Here is a 26718-nt window from a genome sequence, read left to right as displayed (position 1 = left end):
ATTTCCATTTCCAATTCGTAGATTCATCTCGATTTGGACGTAGAATAGGGCTGCATAATATTGCAAACGTTCTTTTTTCGGCAATATATACACTCTTAAAAACAGAGGTACGATATGAGTACTTTTTGTACTCAAAGGTACACTTTTCATAATTGTATCCTCAAAGGTATAATACTGGTCTTAACAGGGTCAGATGTTCCCTCTGAAGATCAAAGTCACTCCTAACAGCAATAAGTACAGATTTGTTACATTTAACCTGCAGCCAAAAGGTACATTCAGTATTCTTTATCACTGTATTAATGAATAATATTATTTTAATTGCACTTTTTTTGACACATATTCAGTTGATAATAGGGGTGAAACGATTACTCAAGTAAATCGAGTAACTCGATTCACAAAATTGATCGATTCATTTTCTGTGCCTCGAGTAATCGTTTATTTAATTAATAAACTCAGCGCGCGGTATTTTCGCGACTTTTATTTTGACAACGCGCTCAGCGTTACGTCACCCTGCCCGGGAACAAGGAGACGGAGGTTTGAGCGAGAGAAAACAGCGATTTTAAAGGAATAAAAGCATTTTATGTTGGAACTGTGACCTGTACTCGGTGCAGTGCCAAAACAGCGCGTTTTAATGCTGCACCATCTGAGCCGAGGACACCCGAGACGCGAGGACGCCGAGAGAGCAGGTAAATATAACTTATAATAAATCAATGAGATTAACATTAATGTGAATTAATAACAAAACAACAGCGCTTTGGAGTGTGAATTAATAGAAGCACTGTCTATAATGTGTGGTTAGTTTATTAGAACAGAGTTCATACAGGCTTTATTTAAACAGTAAACACAGCGCTGTGGAGTTCAGAATATAAACAATAAAAATGTTAAAAGTTAGCTAAACTGAAGTTACTTTGGCTGGAAACTAAATGCTTGATTTCTTCATCTAAGGGTACATTTGGCCAGTGAGACAAAAAAGTATGAACACTGTTGTTCATATAAGGAAGTGTGTCTCTTATTTATTGGGTAAAATATTGATTACCACTAGTGTCTAATGTGCCCCAATGCGATAGGTGTCAATCTTAATAAATGCACGGCCATGAACTTATTATTAGAGTTATTAGTCTTAGTGATGTAATTAGACCCAAATAGTCCAACATATAAATAAAGAAAAAAGCAACATTTGTAATACTTGTGTGTCACAATTATTGCACAGGTCCTGATATATTTTGGAGAAGCGGCTTGGTGGTAAAAGAATGCAGCACACTGATCCAACACTGGCAGAACTGACAACGTCTCAGAAGCTAAGATGCACAACACAAAGACGATGTTTATGCCTTTTTTATTGATTTATACCCTATATTTGTTATTTACAAGAAATCCAAATGTGAAAGTAATGTAATTAAATTTATTTTTTTTATTGTGGTATTTATTTATTTATTGTGTTTTATTTATTTGTATTTGCAATTTGGAAATGTTGTGAATTAAAAAATATAACTTATCTAAAAAAGGAAACCAATTGGTCATTCATTATTGAGTAAAATTCCTTTTTAATTGCTCTTTAACAAAAAAAAATGTTTTATCCGATTACTCGATTAATCAAATTGATTTTTCAGTAGAGTACCCGATTACAAAAAGAATCGATAGCTGCAGCCCTAGTTGATAATAATGTTTATAATCTTTACTGGCACAAAAACATGGGTGAAAAAAAAGGACTTTCACTGAAATGTACTTTTTTGTGCCTCTATATAAGGTACAGCCCCAGAGACAAGCTTTATACTCTTTTAAGTACAAATCTGCACTTACTTTTCTTAGTGTGTATTGCAATATTAAACAATTCACAGTACTCAGTGATAAAACTCCTGCATCCAGACTGCAACTGAAAAAACAGGAGCACCAGTGAGTTTTTAGGCTCGTTTTCTTGATCACACGACATTGTGTTCAGTAGCTCCTCCATTTCCACTCGCTGTTGTGTTTTCAATGTGGATCTCCGTGGAAACTTGCACCCAAATTTAATTACGGTGCGCGGCAGTGGACAAATAGCTAATTTATTAAACGCAAGGAGACAAAACTTCGAGATGTGTGTCCAAACGAGACTAAAATTACCAGAGGAGCATGGAGAGAGAAAAACAGCAGATAATTCAGCCTGTAATCTATTTATCAGAGGACGTCTGAGATTAAAAAACACGTACATGATCGTTCTGGGTGGTAATAAAAACACAGAGGATTAAAAAAAAAAACAATATAAGAGAAAATTACCCCAGAACCCCCTGAGAAACGAATCCTGTCCGGATAGGGCTTTAAACCTTTAAATTGCCAATCTTTAATTATTGAGGTATTCTAAGAAACCTGCCATAAACCTTCAATAAATGAACTACATGAGCACTCCAAAACCAAGTGTATTAAATACAGTTTTTTCTGCTTTTGCTGGGAGTAACGTTCTCTACTTTCCGGAGAAGACTTTGTAATGAACTATGGAGCATTGTTTTGAGAGCGTTAGTGAGGTCAGGATGTTGGAAGATCATGACCCCACCTCATCTTATTTAACTTTTTCAATCTAAAAGTATTGTGAGCTTCCAGAGAACACAGTTCCACTGCTCCACAGCTCAATACGTGGAGTATGGTGTCAATAGGTTCATGTTTATCTGCTCCAGAGGGTTTTATTCTATTGATAGACCTTGCCTTATCACACAGTATTTTTCAACATGGACTGGACAAGCTGTTTGTTCATTTGTCCACAAACAGTTGGACACCTACTGTACATTGACAATTTAGAGACAAACAAATAAAGGTGTTGAAAAAGGTGTTGGGTTACCTTTGGGACAGGTTTAGGAGCAGGTTTGGGCTGAATCTGGGGTTGTGGTTTGGGCTCGGAGATGGTCTGCATCGCCACAGCGGCGTGTCGGATGATGCACTGATGGCCGCAGTAGACAGACTCAGGCAAGGCATCGTTAAAACAGCCTGGCCCGATACACTTAGGAGCTGCAGCCTTTTCCTCCGTCGCTTTCTGATTCACCTTCGACTCGTCCTCCTTCTCACGGCCCAACAGAGCTGCTTCAACCTTCACCTGAGACAAAACTCAAAGCTCAGCTCAGAGCAACACACAACCTTTTAAAGGACTAATAGTGGTGACCGTTTGGGTCAGAAAGCACTGATCTAAAACTTAAACAGATTACCCAAGATTATCCAGTGTTTTAAAACACGTCAGACATGGTGAGAGAAGGTCTCTGGAAAATATCGTATTTTACAGAATATAAGGTGTACTATCAATGAACCTCTATTTTCATACATAAAGCGTACCGGATAATAAATTTCCAATATTTTCAACAGTGCGGTTAGCAGTGATACTAGCCGTGGTTAGCAGCGCTTAGTGCTAGTAAATGCTGTCCAACACCCTGAGTGTTCCGGTAACCCAGGGTGATATTAGCTAGCGGTAGCTTTTTTTTAACATGCTAAACATGCAGAATGTGGTTAGCGGCTAATGCTAATACTGCTCCAGTCTTAGTGCTGGAGAAACTGAAACTCTGTACTTCACCAGAGTGGCTTTACTGCTCCTTACAACCTGACTGGTAGAATTCATAAACAAGGCACACTGGATTATAAGGCACACTGTCGATTTTTGAGAAAATTAAAGGAATTTAAGTGCGTCTTATAGTGTAAAAAAAAAAAAAAGTTGTCTTGTATTTTCTTGCACCAAGACCAATATTAGCAGTAGGTCTTTACAATAAGCAAGCTTTACCATTTTTACAAGCTTTACAAGGCTACATTAATGAACAGTACTTTTTAAATATTTTTAAACATTAAGTTGTAATGGTTAATCTCAAGTAGTTTCCATAAATAATTTGATTAGACATTGCTTAACCATCATTTACCAATATTAATTACTGTCACAAGTCCTGTTATCAGTGAGCATTAAGGGGAAAATGAACCTTTATACTCTGTTACAAGCTGCCTAATTTACCTGTTGTCCTTATTAGGGACGTCAGGAGTTTTAAGGTTTAAAGTTTCCCAGACAGGAGTTAAGTCCAAGACCAAGAATTTGTTTTCCTTTCAATAGAAAATTTTTCATTCAAAATTCTGCATAGTGAAAAACTAGGCTTAGTTCCTGTCTGGGAAACGGTTTCATAATATTCCTAAAGGTCAGGTTATTATATCCTTATATATCCTTAATTATAAGAGCAAAATATTATTACTTCTTATTATTTGCATTTTCCATTTCAGGGATTTTATATTATCTCTACTAGTGCTAGGAAATATAGCCAACAGTAATAATAGAATATATTTCTAAATTTTGGTTGATACAATATAATTGCCCTTGTTTGTAGGTAATAATGCACTGATGGTGCTGGGTGCAGAGTTCATACACTTTTTAACTAATACATTTCTTCATTCATTTTTTCATGATTTTTCCAGACCTTCAAGGCAACTTTTCATGCCCATAAAATTTTTAACAGTGCAAGCATGGACAATAAAAACAAACATCAACTAAAACTAAAATTAAAACTGATTATAGATTTTTTTTTATAATAAAATGTGTGTCAGATGCTGAGAGCTCTATTGTTTGGGGCTAAATTACTGAATTAACTCTGATCTGATGTCTTTGTTAGCTCTAAATTGATTTGTAGACCAGATTTCCATGTCTTTTTTTTTTTTTTATTTCACGACTTTTCCAGGTTTTCCAGGACCGTAGGAACCCTCTGGGTGATATGTCAAAATATTATATGATTTACATTGAATTTTTGATGAACGTCATTTTATTTAACAGGATTTCTTACACTCTCTGTAAGGAAATAGTTGTGTAGAGTTGGGTTAGTGTTCTTTAAGCAGTGATGAACTACTCGATAAGCATGCCGTCGACAAAATAGGAACATTTATCACAATACAATAAACTATCAATATATTGTCCTACTCTAATCAACACTCTGCCTAAAAACATGTTCCTAAAAGACAAACAGCTCCAAATAAAACCCAAATAAAGCAGTTTTACCGGTTGGAAAATCTTGAACTTTCTCTTAGTGCTGGGTGTGGTGGCTTTCCGGATTTTTCCTCGGATGCCCTCGTCCTCGCTGGGTCGGTCCTCTCCGGCAGAGCTGGATAAAAGGCTTTCAGAGGAGGAACTCAGTGCTGCTCTGGAGAGCACCGGCTGCTTCAGGAAATCTACAGGACTCTGACAAGGAGAACAAGTGGGACAAATATAGTCCTCTCCGTTCTTCTCCAGAAGACGACCACGAGCCTCAGTGATGCCGACGCAGTCCCCATGGAACCATTCCTGACAACGGTCACAGCAGATCATGAACCTGGAACAGAGATTTTAGAGATAAAACGAGGAAGAAAAAAGGTGTTTAGAAAAAAATCAGCAGCAAAGCAGCAAATTACAAATGATGTTCATGTTTGTTCATCAGTTTGGCCAAAACCACTAAAGATTACAAGACGTTGAAGCATTTTCTAGACAACATTGTTTTCTAGAAACAATGCTGTAATTTCAAGAACCTTAAATGTTATTTTTAAAGAACAATGAACTTTCAATTATTCAGAATATTCCGAATACAGAATTGGAATGCAAAAATGTAAAACTATCCAAAATTAAGCTGAATTTCATTTGAACGATTCAACACAAATTCAAATAAAGCACAAAATGAAGCAGCATATTTTGGATTATCATGTAAACCCTTGTATGTATGTTAGTTTTATGCCAATTTTTTAATTATTATAGGAACATGTATTCCTAGCACATGTACCATATTAGTTCTCTTAAAAAATCTCTTTCATATATAAACTGTAACTGAAATATCCATAAATTATTCATATATAATTGTGACATGGTGAACCCAGCCCTAATGTAAAATAAATAAAACATTCTCAAAATAAAAACATTGTTTTTAAGCAAAGTCAATATACCAGCTTATTAACTTTAATGGACTCATCTTCCCAAGTAAACACACTAGTCAATAATGTGTATAGTCAAAAGTGAAAACAAAATTTAGGCTATGTCTAAATACTTTTATCAAGTTATGTAAACCTGCTGTAATGGATGCAGACTAATCTAAAGCACTGATGTATATATGTAATAAATGAAATGTAAAAAGAAGGTCATTATCAAGGATTATTACAAAGGTTTAAATGGTTCAACATACAGTCTCAACTCTAACTAAGACATTTCATAGATGTCTCTATGTTAGATATTTTTAGTGGCTATGTATCTGTGCTTTGCACAATGTCATAGTTGAACTTGGATATGAATAGTTGAATCTGGAGAGCCCCGACATTTAAAACGAAGCATTAATAACGTAAAAAGTGCACAAGAAGCTTATTAAAATCCACTGTTTACATTCCTTTGCCGCTACCTTTCAGCTCTATATACATACACTCAACATAGCCTGCCTCCCTGCGCCCAGAGCATTTATTTACATGGAGGAAGGTGTTTAATACACCTATATAACAAATAACCAATTTTTAGCCAATTTTCACACAATTTGGTTTGTTACAAACAGCAGAAATACTACTTTGAGTTGTATAACGGTGTAAAAAGTGATTTATCGGGGCAAAATATGCCCCGAAGCGACCGTTGTAAAGAGTGCTGGGCAAAAAGCACAAAATTACTGGATCTCAGGAAGCTGTGGGAGAGCAGAAGTGTGCTATTCAACAAAGGTAAGTACTTTTTATCATGTTTTACTACACCAAAAGTCAATTTTACACCAGAGTTCTCTTTTAACCCAAAACACCACTGACATATTCCACTTACCTGTTATTGTGCGCCTGTCGACAAATACAGTAAATGGCATTGGGGTCACTTTCCTCGCTGCTGTCGTTTAAAGGTTTGTCCGAGTCTTCACTTTGCATGGCCTCCTCTTCCATTTCATTCGTTACGACTACTCTAACTGTCTTTTGGTCTGTGTTTGATGCATCTAAGCTTCTACCAGCCCTTTGATCAGAGCAGGAAGATGATGCACCACCCTGAACTCTGAGATCATTATTCTGCTCAGACTCTAAACATCGTTTCTGTTCATGTGCCTCTCCTACACCCTTATTTACACTGTTAGTGTTCAAGTTCAAGTCAGTTACAAGTAAAGCGCTAGCTTCCTCGAGTCTGCGTCGGTTCCTCGCCCGCTCCTGAAGCTCTCGGAGGGTGAGATCATCGCTATCCTCAGTCTGGTCGGAGACGGCCGCTTCACTAGACGCTTCAATGTCTGAAACAGCCTGCAGTTGAATAGACGACCGAAGATTAGCAGCCGAATTAGCTGTTTTTTGTTGTGTGGTGCCTAAACCTACAAAACTACTTCCACCAAAGTTAGTTGTGGTGGGTGCATCTGGTGGTGCCGCTAAAGGTACAAAGGATAGGTTTGCTGGGGCACTTTTCCTGCCACCTCGTCCTCTTCCTCGTTTTGGAGCTGGAGAATCTGGCCTCGCCTCGCCAGCTTCTTTACCCCTACCTCGACCTCGCCCCCTGCCTCTGGCCTGTCGAGCGCCTCGGCGAGGAGCTGAGACAGGAGTACTGTCCAAGTTTCCGACCTCCTCCATAAACTCACGCCTGGCTATCGTGCTCCTTCGGAAGCCCCATCTTTTGGGTACCTCATTAGTGTTAGAAGTATTGTCCGCCAGGGCCTGATGTCCCTCTCCAGCTTCCTCCATCTCGCCAATTAGGGACACTGCTCAGAGAAAATTAATAACAAAAAATAGGTATAACGTTTCCATTATTCCAGCTTATTTCACCAGCTGACATTAATTCAGGTTCTCTGGACAAAACATTTTATTTCTTGATGACTAAATTAGATGTCTACTAGCGTGACAATTTATTTTCACAGTTCATTTTTCAATTCTCCTTCATTATTTAAAGAAACTTTTATTTTCATTTAAATGAAACAATTCCAAATATTTAAGGTTGTTAGTAGTGAGCCAACAACATACTTGGCAACATTCAGAGGACATAGTGACGCCATAGTGATTGTAACAGAGACCTTCATCACTACACTACCAAAAACCTGACATTACATTTAGGGGTGGGCGATATGGCCCTAAAATAATATCACGATATTTCATGGTATTTTTGCGATAACAATACTCTTGGCGATATGACAAAACACTGATTTTTTTTTTTTTCCTTCAAGAATACACTACTGCACAATACTAATAATGCACTCCATTTATCTCCATATATCCAGTACTGCAGTAAAATTAATGATACTGTACAGATATAATCTGTCTCTAGTAAATATATAATGGGACATATGAAATTTTCTTTTGCTAAAAACAGTAAAAAAAAAAAAAAAAAGTAGAACCCTGATGTGTTAATTAGGGGTGGGCAAACATTAAAACAAGCTGAGGTACAAATACGACAGCTTTAGATTAAAACATAATACAACAGCTTTAAAATAGTACCTCAGAGTTGAAAATCAAGTAATCCTCTTACAGTGACTCCTTTTCTCCATTCACAAATCTACAAATAAAACAACAAACCAGACATTTATAGTACAGAGCATACTGAAACTCCCCCCAAAAAATCTAATATTACAGAAGTCAGTAATCATCTCAAGAATAAAGTATCAAATAATCACACCAATCACAGTGTGCAGATTTTAGTCTGCAAAAGACCCAACTCAAACCATTCCTACTAATATCTGTTAAACTATGTAGGTACAAATAACAACATACAAAATAGTGCTTTCACTGAATTTGAGAGGTTGGTGTATTTTCTGTTGTTTTTTTTGCCAACAATGTCTAAACCGTGTGGGGAGATGTGCTCCTACCACTCTTGAATTACACCTGAACAAGTAAGACATATGTTCTACAACAGTTGAATGATCTGTGTCACCGTTCAAAACAAAAATATGACCACAAACACCTGTGGAGGAAGAGACATGGCAGTGTACTCCAGTCTGTTTATTTTTTATTTTTTTAAACTCTTAACTGAACAACCCTGAAGAGTCAAGGGTGGAAACTAGACTTTAATTATCACTTACATTTGTAGGTTAAAGTGATTAAAATCTGATTTTATTTTTTCCTAGACAAAACAGGCAGTAATTTCTACAGAGCTTTCTACATGGTCACAAATAACAGTAAACATGACAGTAATAAACACTGACATTAAGTTGTAGAAGTAATATCTCAACGTATTATTGACTTAAGTTAAGACATTATAAAAACATTACTTAAGAATGGTGTAAACAAGTCAACAGTCTAAAAGCATGTAATGTTTAATAAAGTATTACTCCTAACTAATATCAATGATTACGGTAATTGTTGAGTCATTCTGTTCTAAGCACTCTTGATAAATGCACTCTTACTGTAAAGTATTACTTTAAGCTGAACATTTTCTAATTTGAGTAAATAAGCAGTAATTTGTAGCTAACCACATCACTCCTACATGCCCACATAAACCCTGAATTATATCCACTGAGTTACCAACTGACATCAACTACTCCTTAAATTCTTAACATCTTAAAGGCATCTTTTACCTAAACAGGACACATTTATTAGCAGCTAAGAACAAATGATCCTATTTCTAATAGCTAATTTAGGTTATGTGTTCTAATGACAATTTCAGCACAAAGTAGATTAAATAACAATATGAATGACAGTAAAAAAACAATAACATTAAATAGTATAAGTAATGTCTTCACTTATTATTGACTTTAAAAAGACATTATGAAAATATTACTACATTTTAATGCCTTAAAAACAAGAAAGCACTATTAATAAATGCACACTTACTGCAAAGTATTACTTTGAAATGTAAAACACTATATAATTTGTGTAAATACGATATTATTTAAAGAAAATAAGCAATATTTTGCAGCCAACTCCCTCACTCCCACATCTCTACATAAACCCTAAATACATCCACTGAACTACCAACTGAACACATCAACTACTACCATTAACTAACAAATAATCCAAAGTTCTTATCACCTCTATTCAACACTGACAGGTTACACAAAGCTAACATTATTAAACCCACAAAAACAGAACAAAACAACCAACTTAACTTAGCAAGCTAAACTATAATTTTAACATAGCTTGTGATGCTTTACCTCAGCTCATTTCATTTAATTTCTCCTCACAGGATAGGTTAACAGATAAACTTCTCAACACCTTAAAGCATTTTACCACGAAACACGAGACATGTAAGAGTTAACTTATTAGCAGCTAAGACAAAATAATTGTTAATTTAGGTTTAAAGATTGGAAAACCAACATCCATGGCTTCTGAACAAAACTTAGCCCAAATGAGATTAAATGAATCTACAACAGTTAACGTTAATTAGCCACACTACACGTTGAATAGACATTGACGACTCTCTGTCTCAATTAAACGTTAATCTAACGCTAATATAACGTAATTAAGACAATAAAGGGTGTGTGTTTATGTCTCTTTCTTCAGGTAGCCCATTGTTAGCGCCGGTCTGTTAGCCAGTACAGCTACAGCGGAGTAACCGTTGGTTTCGGTTAAATCCGTTGTTTTTCAAATTCAAATTTGAAATGTCAAAAATTCAAATCTTCAGCAGGAGAGTGACCGTTATGGAAGCACTTACACGCGCAGCGGGGCTACAGCACGCAGCGCGGGTCTCACACCGCGCGAGCTTCCATTTTGTCCCTGTACTACAGAGGCACCGGGGGCGTGGCGAAGTGGGAGTGACGTCACTGTGTTTTGAAGGAGGAGGTGAAAATGGAGTCACACAGCAGCACTGCTGGACTGGAGGGGAATAAAAACTGGGAATTAAATCAGTTCTTATAACAAAATACTGAGTTATATTACAGCTTAATAACGTTTTTGTGTTAATTTGTGTATACAGTGTACAGTTTAGCGTTCTAGAGTTAATTGCACATAAAATATATCAATTGCACATGTATAAAATATATACAGTACCAGTCAAAAGTTTGTGCACACCATCTCAGGGTCAGTGTAACGTTTAGCAGTTTACTTTTCTGGGTATAAACTTAATCATTATTTTTTTCATTCAGTACAGTAAAGAAGAAATTGGGTTTTATCCAAATTTTCAATTTTATAATTTTTCACTTTAGCAAAACAGAAAAAAAAAGTTAAATCTTTTCTTGATTTGCAGATTTATCCATTTTTGTGTTTTGTAACACAAATCTGGTCAGTGTAACGTTTAGCAGTTTCATTTTCTGACCGTATCAAGTTAAATTTAAAAATAGAAAAGTGGGTATAAAACTTGGTCAGTGTAACGATGATTAATTACATTTTAGGCTAAATGCAAAAATAGAAAATTGGATTTAAAAACTATTTTTTTTATGTAGTGCAGTGTACAAGAAATAAGTTTTCATCCATTTTTCCAATTTAATTTTTTTCCTGATTACCCATCATCATTGGAATTTTAGAAAAATAAAAAAAATGAATCTTTTCTTTATTTTCTGATATTTTCAGTTTTTGCATTTTGCAAGTTGGATTTTACCATCAGATTCGTTACAAGTAACAAAAATGGACAAATCTGAAAATCAAGAGAAAGTTGTACTTTTATTATTATTTCTGTTTGCGAAAGGCTAAAATGAAAAACTGGATTATTGAAAATTTGGATAAAAACTCATTTCTTCTTTACTTTACTGAATGGACAAAAATGAAAAATTAAGTTTATACCCACTTTTCTATTTTTAAATTCAAATTGATACGGTCAGAATAAATAAACTGCTAAACGTTACACTGACCCTCTCATGCAATGTTCTTCTTTATTTCTGCTTATAATTTATTTTCTACATTAGTTCATTTGGATTTTGTTTTTTTTTTATTGTTGTCTAAAGAGGAACGTAATTTTATTGCACTGTTTATTTGTACTCAGATGGAATGATAATAAAAGACTTTTGACTTGAAATTTTTAGTGAATTGATTAAAAAAAATGCCTTACTTTTTATTTTAAAACAAACAAATAATAATAATGTCTATCAATAGATTTTATTTAAAGCCTTTTAGCACTTAATTGTTAAGTAAAGCTCATTTTAATGCTAAAGTGTGTGTTTAGAAAGATCCAGAAGGTGGCAGCAAACACATTTAAACTAGTTTTAGGTCTAAACTGAGTGAGGGGGGTCTTCAGCAGTCCAGTGTGGTCAGTTAGAATAATACAGAATAAACTGTAGTGAAGGGCTGCTGGAGTGTTTATTTTAAAGAATCGGGTAAAATTCATAGTGTCTAAAGCAAAATAAAATAAAATTGTTCATTCAGTCTATAGAGGGCCTAATAAACGTGTGAAGTTTCATAAAGTTTAAAAATAATTGCTCGACCAGTCAACGGTGTTTTACTTAAAACATAAATAAATTTCTAAAGTTAGCCAAGATAAGGATGCTGCAATCTGCCTGAAATACAGTGCGTTGCTATCTTACACCCCATCAAAAGCATCAGAGTTTCTACACTGATGGGCGTGGTGGTCTGGAAGTGAGGTGTGTTCAGGTAAATTTCTGACTTTTTTTTTATCTTGGTGGCGGGAAATGCAGAAGCTTCACTGTCTGATTAAAACCCTGACAACAGTCAACAGTCAGTCGTCCAATCTTATCTTAGCCATGCAGGCATGCCCTGCACCACACAATTCTGACTTTTAACTCAACAATAAACAGAATAAAGAATAAAATAACATTGCTTTTCCTTTAAATGAGCTGCTGGTGTATCTTCACAGTGTGAACGAGCAGCTCAGTATCCTATATCTGCTGAGATGCACAAAAGTGTCGCACTGTTAAGATACGAATGCGCCAAAGTCACAGCTCATCCGGCTTCTAAAAGAAATAAACTGGCACACTGGTTGGTCTATTTCACATTATGCCCAAAATTAACCACACCCATGATTAATTAATAGAATTAGTTCACATCTTTTACTCATTTCGAGCTGCAAAAGGTGTATTTTTTGCGCCCTTACGATACCAAAGACACCCCGACATGCCCTAAATTCAGCTGCATGATACGCAATTACGTGATGCACTATAGATCACTAAAATAAGGCCACATATCTCTTGGAATACCAGCACTGAAGTGCATTACAGTTAAATAAATGAATCCAGACCTCCCACATTCAACTAATGGATCCAAAATATATAGAATGTTTAGAGATAAAGCAATAAAACGTCACTGACCAATGGAAAATCTCCAAAACAGCAACTTTATATATTTATTTTAATAGAATAGAAATTAATTTTCTATGAATAGATTAAAATAAATTAATTTCTTGAATATTAATTCAAGAACTTCTTCAAGACATTTTGTATAAGAGCCAGTTTGTGCTTTTAAATAATGTAGTAAACTAAATATCAACAAAAATTGAGATGCTTCTTTTTCAATGGACATCAACAATAAATATTAAAGCTTAAAACATATATGTTTAATACACAACTATTGAGCATCTAATAATACAGTAAGGTATTTTATTTATTCATACATTTTTTTTATTCTGTTCCCTCACTTTATATTTTCATGTTTTCAACACCCAATACCCTTTATTTATGTGGCTATGAGTTATTTTGAAGTTGACCATTTAGTGTGACAAAAAACAATAACTATTTACACAATATAATGTAATTAAACTTTTAAAATGGTATATTCAGTGTATTTAATATCAAAATATTGTGTACACTTATATACTTAAATACAAAATATATTTAGAATTCACTCACTTGCATTTTGCTTATGTGCACAGCTGTACAGATATTCTTCTGTAATGTAAATATCATCTGCAACTTTCTTTAAACAATATTTAACATAAACCTACTGCAAGAATCTTTGGATGCAATAATATTCATATGTTTACAGTTCTGATTTATATATATATATATATATATATATATATATATATATATATATATTCTCATTTATCTCCTTTTAACTATATTCTTATTCTTATTCTTATAGTATAATGTTTGTCAATAGTCTGTGTAATTGTAACATATCTCTCACCAAGCCAAATTCCTTGTATGTGTAACATACTTGGCAAAATAAAGTGATTCTGATTCTGAAAAAATAAACAAATGAAACAAACTTAATGTTCTACTTTGTATATAGTTTTTTTTATTTATTTGTTTGCATTTTGCGTTAAAAAAATAATTTAATGTATCATTAATAAAATAAATCTAAAAAATATTAATTTAATAACCGTTAAATACCTTTAAAAATTGATAAATATCACATATTATAAGTAGGCCTATAATTTGAAATCTGAAATCAAAACAAATTTCGACCAAAACATTGGTTAAATAAACAAACCAATCAAAAAAAGTGAAAATATTCTTCTGTAAACAAACCAGAAGCTTGAAATCCCCTCCAGCAGTGGAAACAGTGGAGAGCCGTTTAGAGAGCAGAGCTGGTAAAACTGGGGACTTTCCAGCTCCTCTATGAGTCAGTTTTGAAGAACTGAAACTGAAATCAGTTTTGAATCAGATTTTATTGTGTTTTATTGTATCTGAACAAAGTCATACTGGATTATAATGGATTTTCTGTGCGCCATTCAGTTCGGCCTGGGAGCCCCATTCATGCAGAGTAAATAGAGCGTAAATTGGCGCCAAAAGTGAGGGTCAAAGGCCGCGTCACTCCAGATTTCAACTGACCAATAGACTGTAGCCCTGCTGCTAAGACCCGCCCAGCTGAAAATGTGGCTGAAAAGAGGAACCCAGAAACAAAGAAAGCATGTGGGACAGAAGCAAGAAATCTGGAAAAAGATGCAAACAATTAGATTTAATTTACTAAAATTACACAAATTTCCACACTTTAACAACTCTTCATCACAAATGTTGCACCACTTAGCAAAATACAGCAAAATAGACTTTTTTATTTAATTAAAAACATGAGTTTCAGCCCATGCATTAAGGCCTTCTTCAGATAGACCACATACAGGGTATATCTGGTATATCATAGGAGTTTATCAGACCAAGGCATTAATGCATTGAACAAAATGTCATGTTTTTAATTAAATAAAGAAGTTTATATTTGCTACAGAGTGAGTGGTGCATCATGAATTAAAAGGACCAGCTAAAACATCTTGCATTGTTAAATGCATTTACTAAATAGGAAGCTTTAAAACGTAGTAAATGAAACTATTAAAAAATGATTTACAGTTTTATTTACAATTTTTTTGGAGGAAATGCCCTAATTGCATTGACTTTTTTAAATTTTGTGTATCTATTAATATAGTAAGGAATTAAATTAAAAAAAATATGGAAATGTTTAATATAACAATATTTAGGTTTTAAATATAGGACACATATTGTAATACATGGATTTTGATTACATACAACATATATATTTTTAATACACATTGAATTACATGAGTCATATGTCATTTTTAAATATAGTACATGCATATATTTCAATTAAATATGAAATAATGCAAAAACAATTCTGTCAGAATCGCAAAAAGAAAAAAAACCCACATTAATCCACACCAATTTAACTCAATTTTGGTTGATTTTTAGTTTACTGCATAATTTTAACACACGAAGTGTTCCTTACATAAGTGAATAAATTAATGATTTTTTTTTCGAAAATGACCTGAAATATACTCTTTTTCAAGAAAGTTAAAAGACTGAAAGTTATATCTTTGCTGTTTTAGAGATACATATTTTTCATTGGACAGTAACAATAAACTATATTATATATCTATATTTACAGTAAATATGTAAGTGGTAAATCAGCACTCTTTTTTCTAAATTAAAATTGCATGTCTGCTCCAGATATTAAAGCCAAGTTATCAATATATGATACTCATATATGTGTATACATGATATATGTATGTATATATTGAAATATTTGCCCAGGTCCTCATTATGTATGTGCAAATATGCTCAGACAGAACATTTTTGAGCAAAGTTTTTGTTTTTCGAGGTTGAAATGATGTATAATATTGCTTATAATGTCATCATTAGCAGATGTGTGTGTGTGTGTGTGTGTGTGTGTCCCGGTGATGCAGCGAAGAGAAATGAATGACGGCTGGTTTTATTTATGCAGGTTTTTATTTACATCTGGCCATGCTTTCCTGTGTCCACTGTTCCCTGCCCGCTTCCTCTGAGTCACTGAGTGAATGAGTAAGAGCGGGAGGTTCAAACGCCCACTAACCCCCTACTCCTCCTCCTCCTACTCACCCGCCCCCGTCCTCATCCTCCTCTTCCTCCTCCCCCATTCATCCACCCCCATTTACTCCCACATAAAGGCACAGGTCCACGCTGCCGTCCCCACACCGCCTTCTGCTGCCCTAATACAGCCCGTGTGTGTGTGTGTGTGTATTTACAACATTGTCAGGCTTGAAATGACCTAATCTACAAATCAGACAGTCAGAATAATCCTAATAAAATTCTGAATTTATTCAAATATGAATTAATTAGGATTAGAAAAGTCCAATTGCATATTAGATTCACATTATAGATACATCCATATTGTCGCTATCCAATGAAAAACAAGTATTTCCGTTTGTGTCGATTTTAAGTTAATTGAACACACAAACTTTTCCTTTTTATTGCGTCACAATTTCTTAATGAATGGACCAATAGAAAATCTCCAAAATTGGAATGAAATTGTATTCTCACGATTCAGTTTACACCCAAAGAACAATTAAATGTAAATAGGTATAAAGACAAAATAAAAAAGAATAAATAAACACAATAATAAAATAGATATGGAAAATGCGCAGAATAATATATAACCTGTAATAAACTCTTTTTAATTTGAGCTACACTGAAAGTAAAAAAAAAGCAGCTTATAATTCTCATCTATAAAGTTGCTGTTTGGAGATACAGTACATGTTTTAAATAATGATATATATATATAAGATGAAATATATATACTATTTATGAGGCCTATTGTTTTTCAATAAAGAAACTTAACTATATATTTATAACATATATATGCTGTTAAAAAAGGCGCAGTTTAATCATATTGTATCGGATTACATTTTTTTAATTGATTAACACCACTAGTACGTCTACATAACCTTTATGGGACTTATTGTTACTGCATATAGACACTTAAATACATACAGTATGTATAGTAATACATATATAGTAATACTATACACATTGGGCATATTGTTATTTTTACATATAGGTGCTTACCCATACGTAATATCTGGGGCATGCTGGTGACTCCATGTCCTGACAAACTATGAAAGCACTAGTGTGTGTGTGTGAGTGTGTGTAAGTGTGTGTGTGTGACTCACTTCCAGTTGTAGTGGGATCCAGATAGTACTCAGCAGCAGCAGCATGCGGGGGAAACCCAGATGTAAGGAGAGAACTAAATGTTTTTGGACGTCCAAAAATATATATTTTATTAATTTACACAGCCTTAAAATGGACAAATTGTAAAGTGTGTGGGTATTTGTATTTAGCTTTTTGTGGGGACCACCACATGTCCCCAGTTTGCAGGTTTGGAAATGTGCGTAATGTATGTGCATGCATTCATGCATGTGTGTATGTGTGTATGTATGTGTGTGTATGTGTGTGTGTGTGTGTGTGTGTGTGTTTGCGTGACTGTCGCCCATGTGTGTGCATGTGTGTATTTAATTCTGTGCTGGGTCTAAATGGCCCCATTATATGTGTGTGTCTCTGTGTGTGTGCACGTTTGCATTTATCTCATTGTGGGGTCCTAATCCACATGGGGTCATGAAAACGTACAGGTTTGTGGGGACCTCAGGTTGCTCTCTGCAAAGTTTTTTCTTTACAAATGATAAAATGCATCAAAACACACTTGATCTTTAGTCTGATGCAGTTCTGGTTGGATCCAGGTCTGATTAGATGGAGCACAGCTATAATTTACACACACAGGAGACCATGCAAACACCCCACAAAGACAGGAAAACAAGCCATTGTCTGTAAAAGAGGGCATAGGATAAGCCTATAGGGCGAGTGGGGGATGGAAGGAGAATCCACATGGCGAAAGAAGCTCAAAGACCACCCAAAGCCGAGGTGGATCCCCCCCAGGCTTAAACCACACTACAGTGTAATCCTGCTGTCCCGATTAATATGGTTTTCTTTGTTACTGGGCGCTGAAATAGTCTGGTAATAGTTGTTGGGTGTGTAGAAGGTGTAAACACTGTGTGTGGAACAATAAGCAATGTTTATTACAGTTACATACGCCATATATGTATATATGCTCACATATATTTGAAGACCCTTTCTAATGCATGCTATATTAAGATACTTTAGGTTGCACCCAGCAGATACAGTATCTCACAATAGAGAGAGAAAGAGAACTAGGGAGAGGGAGATAGATAGAGAGCGAGAAATAGAGTGATAGAGAGGGAGAGAGAGAGAAGTGTGTAGTATTTTTGTGCCATGTGACTGAGGGGAGGAGTGTGTGTAAGTGTGTGAAAGAGCATAGTGGCTAAACACACACTCAACAGTTCATTGAGAAAAAAAGAATAAAGACTTCTTATCTCTCTCTCTTTACCTCTATCTCTCTCTCTGTAGTTCTCTTTCCCCCACTCTTTCTTTCTGAGACTCTCTAACTGTCTCTGTCTTTGTATCTCAATCTATCTCTACCTCTATCGCTCAGTCTTTCTCTTTCTTTACCTCTATCTCACTCTCTTTCTATCTCCCCCTCTCTATTTCTCTACCCCACTCTGTCTCTCTCTCTGTCTCTCTCTCTTTCTGTCCACCATCTCTCTCTCTTTCTTTCTCTCTTTCTCTACTCCTCTCTCTATTTCTCCCTCTCTCTCTCTCTCTCTCTCTCTCTCTCTCTACCTCTATCTCTCTTTCTATCTCACTCTCTCTAGTTCTCTTTCCCCCACTCTATCTTTCTTAGACTCTCTCTATCTTTTTATCTCTCTCTATCTTTCTCTGTCTTTGTATCTCACTCTATCTCTCAGTCTTTCTCTTTCTTTACCTTTATCTTGCTCTCTTTCTATCTCCCCTCTCTCTATTTCTCTACCCCACTCTGTCATTCTGTCTTTTCCTCTATCTCTCTCTGTTTCTTTCTCTCTTTCTCTAGTCCTCTCTCTCTATTTCTCCCTCTCTCTCTCTTTACCTCTATCTTTCTTACTTTCTCCCTCTCTCTAGTTCTCTTTCTCACTCTATCTTTCTATCTGTCTCTCTATCTCTCTCTGTCTTTGTATCTCCCTCTCACTCTATCTCTACCTCTATCTCACAGTCTTTCTTTTTCTTTACCTCTATCTCACTCTCTTTATATCTCTCTCTCTCTCTCTCTCTCTCTCTCTCTCTCTCTCTCTCTCTCTCTCTCGTTCTTTGTTCCTGCTCTTCTCAGTTTCAGGCTTGTTTTACTGTGTGAATAGATCAGGTGGAATTCGGACGAAGCGCAGTGAGGACTGTACTCACAAAACAAACATACAAATAAAACTTAAATTCACTTAAATTAGGAAAATAGGCCTGAAATAAACTACATTTGCATTTGTGCAGAGTGTAATATTATTATATATTCATTTATTGCATATTGCATTGATACTGGCGTAATGGTAATGCTTAAAGTAGTGTTGGTAAAGGCAGTGTTAAATATAATGCAGTATGAACTATTATGGGGTGGTATTTCACCAATCTGATCAATAAATAATGCACTAGTCTGCAGTAGCAGCATAAAATTATGGTATGTGTGGTTACGTTTCCCAGACAGGGTTTAGGCCTAGTCTTTGACAACTCAGCTTTTTGAATGGAGACTTCCCAACGGAAGGAAAAACATAGTCTATAATATCTTACTCTGTAGGCAGAAGTATAGATACCAGGATTTAAAATATTTCTGTATAAGTTGAAGCATCAAAACCTTTTACTCTTTAAGTAAAAGTATAACTGGAAAAAGTACAGGTTTCAAAACTACTTAAAGTCTAAAAGTGAAAGTAATGTAAGAAAAAAAAAAAGCAATTAAGAACAAAATCATAGGCCATGCACACAGAGTCCTATAATAGTGCACTACCACTACCAAAAGCTGGATTAAAAACGAGGCTATTTTTAAAATGTAAGAATTCGAAAGTTCAGATATATGTGTGAAAATGTAAAATAACTACCCCAGTAAAGTATAGATAACAAAGTATTTGTACTTCATTACTTGACACTTTAGTGGACCTTAGTGGACGTATCCCTCCACCATTTAGAAATATTTTAAAGAAATAAACCTATGAAACAGGAGAAATTTGCCCCTGCAGAATAGCTCAGTAGATCCCGTTCATGAGCATGTGCAAAGAAGTTGACATGGCCTCAAATAGAAAATCTACCAAGAAATTATATATATTTTTTTATTTTGGCCAAAACAGGTTAATTATATTGAGATAACTGTATTTTAAGATACACAGTCCTTAGTTATAAATATTTTCTCATTATTTTGAGACAGTAAGTCAATATTTTAAGATACTATATTGAGATAAAAGTATTCTGAGATACAAAGTTGTGAGTTTGAAATATTATCTCATTATTTTTAGACAGTAAGTCAATATTTTAAGATACTAAGTGATTATATTGAAATAAAAGTATTTTGAGACACAAAGTTGTTAGTTTGAAATATTATCTCATTATTTTGAGACAGTAAGTCAATATTTTAAGATACTATATTGAGATAAAAGTATTCTGAGATACAAAGTTGTGAGTTTGAAATATTATCTCATTATTTTGAGACAGTAAGTCAATATTTTAAGATACTATATTGAGATAATAGTATTCTGAGATACGAAGTCTTTTATATGAAATATTATCTCATTATTTTGAGACAGTAAGGCAATATTTAAAGATACTAAGTGATTATATTGAGATAATAGTATTTTGTGTTTGAAAAATTCTCATTATTGTTTTTGAGATACAAAGTTACGATTGTTTTTTAATTATATGATTGTGATAAATGCATTTTCTCATTATTCCTCCTTATTTAAATCTTATCTCATTATATTGAGATGCTTTGTGCATCAAGGTAGTCATTGTAAAAAAAAACTAAATTTTACCATATTATCTTCCTTTATCTCATAATTTAATAGTATTTCTGTAATTCTGTAGTAAAGGTACTATCTTTAAGAGGTGTAAATGTATTTATATGTATTATATATGGCGAGTAGTTTTGGGGGGGTGATGGGGGGGCGACTCTTTGAAAGAGTAGGTGTGAGATTCCTCTCTCTGTAAGGTGATACAGGGCATTTGGGCCTAACGTTTCATCCTTATTTGCAACACAATCCACGGTGGGCTAACTCCGTCAGAGGTGTGGACGGCTCAGGCATGTCGCGTCTTCCGCTCGTCTTCATCCTTTGTCTCCTGCTTTAAAGAGAAATCCAGACTTTACAAATGCAGACGATGCATGAAGTGCCAGCAGTCACTTAACGCTGGGACGTCTCAGCTCTGACTTATCTCTCCTCAGGCTTTGTTTGGGTCGAGGCCACTTGAATTAATACTATTGAACATAACATTTAATTAGTCTTTGTTTTTAATGTTTCTTTACCTTTCATTTTATTGTTTTTATTTATTGTCTAAGTATATTTTACTCTGCTTATATTTATATTTTATCACTGCAGGCTTGTTGTACTGTGTAAATAGATAAAAGAATAAAAGAAAATAGGCTTGAAATAAAGTAAATTGTGTATTAAATTAGCGTAACAGTTATGCTTACAGTAGTATTGGTTAAAGGCAGTTAATGAGTTAAATAAAATGCAGTATGAACTATTATAGGGTGCTAATTCCACCAGTAATATTGAACATAACATTTAATTTAATTTTAATTAATATTTTATGTGATTTTGGTATGTTTTAGTTGTCTTTTTTTACTTTGTTTTAACTTTACTTTTATTTTTTGTTCTTTTTAAACTTATTATTATTTATTTTAGTTCCATAATGTACCTTTTTGTACAATTGTGGTGTTATTTTAGTCCTCTATTTCTTGTGTTAATTGTGTTAATATTTTATTATTCTAATTATTTATTTCTTTGTTTTATTGCTTTACATTTTAGCCTGTCTGCATATCCTTTTATTCTGAATTATTTTATTTCTTCTTAATAAAATCTTATATTGTCTTCTTATTTTACTTTTTTGACTTTTAATCATTTCCACTATTTTATGCTTCCATTTGATTTCTACTCTTGAGTTTACCTTTTGACATTATATATAATAGCTGGTATGTTATATCTGATTTTTATGTTGTATAAATGCTGCAATTCTAATTTTCATTCTATATTCTATATTGTATATTAGATCAGCTATATTGTAAATGAAGGCTCCCTCAAAAGATTAATTGATCGATTGATGCAATATTTCACTTTGTTCAATAACAGAGATTAGATCAAAGCTACTGGAGTAGTAGGTTTCTTAGTAATGGTTAATAATAGGGAAAAATGTACCCAATTGGATTTCTTACAGCATCAATACAACATAAATAAAGGCATTTTATTATGGTGGAGTCCCACAGGGTTCTATTTTAGGGTGTTTCAAATGGTTGTAAATTATGATAGTAGTGCATTTATATGTTTTATAGATTGAAGAACTGATTTTCATAAAGAGTTTAATGGGTTAACAAAACGTTCTGACCCAAAAACACTTCTAAAATCACTTTTACACTGTTTAATGATGGTGTTCTTACTAATTTACTACACCCACTACTTTAATGACGACGGGAACAAACCTACAATACCAGTCAAAAGATTGTATATACCTTTTTCCTTTATTTAATTTATTTTCTACATTGTAGATTAATATTAAATATATGAAAACGATTAAGGGACACATATAGAATTATGTAGTAAACAGTAAAAAAAGTGTTATTCCTCCACATTAATCCCCTGATCTAAACTTGATGAACTGAGATTTAGATGATTTGAGGTGATTTAATTGGGATGAGCTGGAGCAGCAACTATTGTTCAGCACCTCCAGGAACTCCTTCCTTCAAGATGCTGAGAAAACTATACCATGTGACTCTCCCTCATGAAGATACTGAGATTAAAATTCTTAGAAGAATTTAAAGTATAAAACAGATTCTGGTTTGTTTAAAAAAAAATTGAAAATCGAAAAATTGAAAAAAAAAAAAAAAAACACTGAATTGAATGAGAAGAAGAGGTGTGTCCAAACTTTTGACTGGTACTGTATATACTTTAAAACCAACAATTGTCCTTCATATTTTTTGTCCTTTGTATTTGTTTGCAAAAACAAACAATGAAAGCCCATTCCCTTAAAATAAAAAAAGACCCACAGGGTTCAATTTTAGGGCGTATAAAAATGAATGTTAATTATGAAATGAAGAACTGAAGTGGGGCCATCATACAGAGTTTAATGTGTTAACAAAAACCTCCAATACAAAAAGGAAACCAAAAAACTTTTTCACTTTTTGATGATATTTCTCTTACTGCTTATTGCATCCAGTATATCACTGATAAAGGGACAAAATCTATATATTTAAAATAAAAATAGATGTCCTTCACATTTTAGTACACTGTGCTACATCAATAAGAACCCTTGGGCAAGACTCCTAACACTACATTTTCCCATTTCTGTAATAGGAATAACCTTGTCGCTATGGAGCATCAGCTAAATGACCTAAAACACAATTATAATAAATGAATATATAAAAATACTTATATATATAGGATAGGTGAGTCTAAAACCAAGCAATTATATTGATATAATTTTAGTTTTTTAAGAGACAAAGTCATTCATTTGAAATACTGACAGTAAGTGGTGGTTTTGAGTACCTTTATTGATATTTTAAGATGATTAATGCTTATTTCTCTTTATTTCCTCTTTATTTTGATCTTTTCCTCTTATATTCTTAGGCACATTATGCTGTTAGACTGAATAGTAATTCAATGAACAATAAACAGATTAATATAAATGTTAAAAATACTTGGAAATAAAGTAAAAGTTTAGTTCCTGAAAGTAATAAATTGAGTGGTACAATCTTTTTGTGTGAGTAACCTTTGTGAGTTTGCTTTGCTTTACTGTTGGAACACAAACTAGTTTATTATGTTATCTGTACAGCACTGAGTGTTGAATCTGAATGGACTTTACCCCTTGAACCGTAGCTTTATGATAGGAGTTAATAATCCTTCTGCAGGAGCTTTTTTAGGACTATTAGGTAACCGTTTAGTTTAAGGTTTTATATATGGAGTTCCACAGGGTTCCGTTTTAGGGAGTATCAAATTGTTTAGAGTTATGCCAGTAGATTAAAGTTTAAAGTGTTACATAAAAAGTCTGAATCACTTTTTTTATACTCTCAGAGTGCCGAACACATCAAAAGAATAATATATGACTTAAACACAAAGCTTTATTGTGGCAGGAGCTAAAGTCTAATCATTTTACAGCATGAAACCTGTGACACTGCTATTGTTTGTTAAGAGTGTAGTAACAGTTACTAAAACAGGTACTAGTATCTTGGATAAGACTTGAGCAATAGTATGTTCTATCGAAGAATCATGTTTTTCTATACATTATTATATAGCATAATTCTAGAAGGCCCAAATTTATATTGGACTATATATAAAATTTTAATTTTGCTTATTTAACGTTTCTAAAAATCTTACGTATATATGATATTATTATGTTGCTGATTGGATCGTAAACAGCCATAGCAACTTAAGTTGAGTAGAGTATAGGGCAAGGGAATGGACGCTATGCGTAAACTCATATGTTAGGTGCAGAATTTATTTCTCTGCTATTGATCCATTAAGAAATTGTGAGGCAGTGTAAGGGACAGTTTGTGTGTTCAAATTATGTAGTAAAGGAAACATTGATTTGCCCTGTAATGTAATTTTAAGGATTCAAATGAATTATACCACTAATACAATGATAATTATAATAAATTAACTTTTGACCAACATTTGTTTCTTTTTTTTTTGCTTTTAAAAATCAGTTTATTTCCTCTTTTTGATTTTTAATGGCATTTTCCCCTCTTATATTACTTTTACTTTCATATTTAAATCAGTTTTAACATCAGTACATTTAAACTTTTACTTAAAGAGTAAAAAGCTTGAGTTGAAACTTCAACAGCTACAGAAGTATTTTATTAAACCATAGTATCTATACTTCTACCTATACAGAGTAATGAATGGGTAAATAGAGAGAAATAATAGCGATAAGTGTTTAATAGTTTTGTCATTTTAGGAATACCAACTTTTTTATACCACTGATACAATGATAATTATTTTTCTCCTTGTTATTTAATCACAGTTTATTTCCTCATTTTGATTTTTAATGGCATTTAATGGCATTTTTCCTTAAACTTCTACCTGAGTAATAAATGGAAATACTTCTCACAACTTTGGTCTATTTATTAGGAAATTGTGACACAGTGTAAGGGGCAGTATATGTGTTCACATTATGTAGCATTAGCAAACTAAAAATGTATGTAAATGTTATACAAAAATAAACTGCAAAAAAGTGTTTAATAATATTGTCATTTTTAGAATGTTTATTTCTTCTTTTTGTTTTTAATGCCATTTTTCCTTATATTACTTTTATTTTTATACTTTAATTAGTTTTTAAACCAGTACTTTTCTTTTTAATTAAAGAGTAAAAGCTTAAGTTGATGCTTTAGCTTCTTCTTCCTTTTCCTCTGACACCACTTTTATACTTTAAGTAGTTTAGTAGTAAAGCTTCAGCTTCTACCTTTGGTCCATTCATTAAGAATTTGTGACGCAGTGAAAGTTTGTGTTCAAATTATCTATCGAGCCAAAAATTAGAGAGTTCAAAAGTGTTTAACAGTATTGTAATTTTAATAAAACATTTTTATACCACTGATACAGTGATAATTATGAAAAATAAATACTTCCTTTGTGGAACTAACCTTTGACCCACTTTATTTCTTCTTTTTTTATTGCAGTTTATTTTTTATTTTATTTAATTTTCCTTGAGTAAAAACTCGAGTTGATACTTCAAATTCTACAGAAACATTTTAAAACCCTAGAATATACTAATATACTTCTACCTGAGTAATAAGTGTTTAATAGTATTGTCATACCACTGATGGTATACAATGATAACTAACTTTTGACCATCACACTGCCATCTTATTTATAAACTCCTTTATAAACTCTGATCCTAAAACGTCAATGGGCCCCTGATTGAATAAAAAAAAGGTAGATCCCTAAAAGCATTACAATTTGATTTGATTTGATTTAAGGAAAAAAAGAAATGTGTTGAAAAAAATATTAAAATATAATAATAATAATAATAATAATAATAATAATAATAATAATAATAATAATAATAATAATTTGAGAAAATCTTGTGGCGGATCTCTGGAATGTTTACTTGCCTTTGAGATAGTTGTTTATATGTTGTTGTTTTTCCTGCTTTCATTCTTTTTCGGTTTATCACTGTAACTCTTTTAAACTTCAATAAAAAAGAAAAAAAAACTTTTCACAAACACAATTTACCATTTTTTTGGGAGAGAGGCCTAAATTTTGAAAATAAATAAATGTAATAAAAAAATCACTGTGAAAAAGGTGGAAAAAGTACTGAAAAATTCTAATTAAGTAAAAGTACCTTCACTTTGCTAAAAATAAAAGTAAAAGTAAAAGTACCCATCTAAAAATCTACTCGAGTAAAAGTAAAAAAAATAATCAATTTAAAATGTACTTTGAGTAAAAGTTACATAGTTACTTTTATTTATTTGATGTAAAAAAAATCAACAAATCATAAATTAAATAAATATTAAATTAAATAATTTGGACCAGTATTCGTTCAGACCACCCTACAAAACATTTTCAAGAACAAGTGGCATAGGTTTCTATGATCCATTTTTTTCTTTACTTGTTAAAAAGTTATGGTCATATAGGTGACTATTAACTGTATTTTTATAGATTTACAGTTCATTATTATTTGTTTAACTTTTCATTGCTAT

The 26718-nt window shown here is 33.3% G+C and overlaps 2 protein-coding genes and 1 long non-coding RNA gene across 3 annotated transcripts in view; 1 reads left to right on the top strand and 2 right to left on the bottom strand.

The window, feature by feature from the left end:
• Positions 1-10610, bottom strand: part of si:ch73-181d5.4 (death-inducer obliterator 1) — a 39147-nt gene extending 28537 nt beyond the window's left edge. The window contains exons 1-5 of the mRNA XM_022666455.2: positions 10523-10610; positions 8371-8428; positions 6737-7640; positions 4982-5291; positions 2810-3061 (exon numbers count right to left, since the gene is read on the bottom strand). Coding sequence (XP_022522176.2) covers positions 2810-3061; positions 4982-5291; positions 6737-7623 — 1449 coding nt within the window. The 5' untranslated portion in view covers positions 7624-7640; positions 8371-8428; positions 10523-10610. The remainder of the gene's footprint in view (positions 1-2809; positions 3062-4981; positions 5292-6736; positions 7641-8370; positions 8429-10522) is intronic.
• The window catches only part of LOC111191435 (suppressor of cytokine signaling 2), a 202678-nt gene that overhangs the window by 113780 nt on the left and 62180 nt on the right, over positions 1-26718 (bottom strand). The window lies entirely within an intron of this gene.
• On the top strand, positions 541-1490 carry LOC125780648 (uncharacterized). The gene is made up of 2 exons (XR_007423914.1): positions 541-686; positions 1211-1490. It is a non-coding gene; the product is annotated as an uncharacterized LOC125780648 (long non-coding RNA).

Source organism: Astyanax mexicanus, chromosome 13 (assembly GCF_023375975.1).
Source record: "Astyanax mexicanus isolate ESR-SI-001 chromosome 13, AstMex3_surface, whole genome shotgun sequence".
NCBI classification, from domain to species: Eukaryota; Metazoa; Chordata; class Actinopteri; order Characiformes; family Acestrorhamphidae; genus Astyanax; species Astyanax mexicanus.
This window is presented reverse-complemented; position numbering and strand designations above follow the sequence as displayed.